The sequence below is a fragment of the Elephantulus edwardii genome, unplaced genomic scaffold, assembly GCF_000299155.1.
Source record: "Elephantulus edwardii isolate Elephantulus edwardi_28Jun2011 unplaced genomic scaffold, EleEdw1.0 scaffold00032, whole genome shotgun sequence".
NCBI classification, from domain to species: Eukaryota; Metazoa; Chordata; class Mammalia; order Macroscelidea; family Macroscelididae; genus Elephantulus; species Elephantulus edwardii.
In genome coordinates this window covers 11,305,987-11,308,116 of record NW_006399782.1, presented here as the reverse complement: position 1 = coordinate 11,308,116, position 2,130 = coordinate 11,305,987, and the positions used below count along the sequence as shown (strand labels likewise).

General features: G+C 45.9%; 1 protein-coding gene across 1 annotated transcript in view; it reads right to left on the bottom strand.

The window, feature by feature from the left end:
• Positions 1-1,264: 1,264 nt before the first annotated feature.
• The window catches only part of FSTL1 (follistatin-like 1), a 24,339-nt gene continuing 23,473 nt past the window's right edge, over positions 1,265-2,130 (bottom strand). Inside the window, exon 10 of the mRNA XM_006884251.1 lies at positions 1,265-1,309. Within this exon, the coding sequence (XP_006884313.1) occupies positions 1,265-1,309 (45 nt within the window). The remainder of the gene's footprint in view (positions 1,310-2,130) is intronic.

Here is a 2,130-nt window from a genome sequence, read left to right as displayed (position 1 = left end):
TATTCATTTATCAAACATAAGGATTAAATAATTTTTACCTACTTAAGAGGTAAATGGGGGGAAAGTCAGGGCCAAAGTCACTCTTCTAGTGAGCAGTAGATCAATGAGCATATGGTGGGCTGGGCTAAATCCTAAATTCTGCTTAGCTGCACATGCCTCTCATCCCCACCCACAGGAATACAGATTTGCACTGAACTTCGCAGAAGAAATGAAAACAAAGAAACCTTTGGGATCCTGATAGCTCTGTACGAAGATGCTGCTTCTTCCCCTGGTTTCTAGCTGAGGCCTGCTTCTCAGGCTGACTGCTGACCCTGGATGGAGGTAGAGGGGAAACCTCTGGGCTGCAGCTAGTCTGTGACAAGGTGGGGGGAGGCTGGCTGGCTGGTGTCCCTGCCCAAAGAGCATGACACAGGGAAGAGCCCAAGTGCCTCCCACCTCTGACACGATTAGGACTACTCGCAAAAAAAAAACAAACCAAATGAAAAAGTTCATTTCTAGTCAAGAAAATATGAAAACAACAATAATATAGTGATAATAAATGAAAAACGAAGTCAACTTGGAAAAAAAAGAAAGAAAGAAAGAAAGAAAGAAATAGCACCTTTGGTAATTTTTGAAAATTTGGTTAGGTATCTAAGGGGCTGGGCTCGGAGTAGACAAGTATCTGCATTCCTGGTGCTCCCTCTTGAAAATGCTGTCCCAATCTGAGGGCGCCTGGGAAAACAGCCAGGAGGCTGGAGGCCGGGAGAGAGTCTGAGGGAAGGAAGCTGCTGGCAAGCTGTCATGATGATGGCAAAGAGAAGTGGCTGGAAGCAGGAAGCCTTCTTCTCCATTGTGCTTCCCAAATCCCTCCCTCCAGGGCCAGTCACAAGGGACTGAGGTCTTTGGCACTGTCTGCCCTCCCTGCAGCATGCTGAGTACTGGGATGGACTCAGAAGGGGTTCCAGTCTGGGTCCCTACCTCTCCCAAAACTGATGCAGTTTCCTCACTCGCCTCCAGCCCCTGAACACTGCTGACAGAGGAGAAGGTCTTTTCAAAGCACTTTGGACATGAAGGCTACAGCCTTCCCTCACTTTAGCCAGCCACCCCCATTTCTTTTATTGCAAAATAAAACAAAACAAAACAAAACAAAAAAGATAAAAACTCATTGCCATACAAGCAAATACTGGTGATTTGGCGATTGTAGCAGACACTTGCGTATACTGGACTCAGCGCTGAAGGGGAAGGGGAAGGTGCCGGGCTCCAGACACCATTCCTGGATTCCTCATTAGATCTCTTTGGTGCTCACCTTCTTGGTCTTTTCAGCTGTTTCCTTGAAGAAGGAATAGGAAAAAAAAATCATTGTCAAAATAAAAAGCACCTCTGCATGAATCAAGTCCTCAAGATTGTATATACTGACAGATACACACTTATCATGATGCACTCCACTGTCTCTCCAGCTACAAGGAACATCTCAAGGGCAAAGACCAGGTCTTATTTATGGCTCCACTGAACCCAGCACAGAGCCTGGGATATCAGAGCAGCTTTGTGAATTAAGATCTGTCTCATGTGAACTCTTATCAAACCAGCAGATTGGACATCACAGCTGCCATACTGAGGATTCGAAGGGGACATGCTACAAGAGGTTCTGAACCCACATCTGGAGAGGCGATATAACAGCCAGGCTTCTGGACGCAGGCTGTCTTGATCTGAATCATGGCTGTACTAGTTTCTGGGAGAGCTCAGGCACATTATAAAGTCTTTCTGTGCCTCAATGTCTTTGGCAACAAAGTGAGGAAAACGAGAGCACTCCTTCTTACAAAAGTGCTGACACATATTTCTCCAAAGAAAATATCAAAATGGCCAAAAGGCCTATGAATGGTTATATCAACACTCTACGTCACTGGGGAAATGGAAATCAAAGTCACAATGAAATATCACTTCATATATACTGTTGTTGTTGTTGTTATGTACCGTCGAGTCATTTGCGACTCATAGCGACCCTATGTACAACAGCCCTAAACCCTGCTCTATCCTGTGCCAATGGCATTGCCTCTGACACACCCATCCTGACTATCCCAGTCACTGAATCAATCCACCTCATAGAGGGTCTTCCCCTCCTGCGCTGTCCCTCTACCCTACCAAGCATGATGT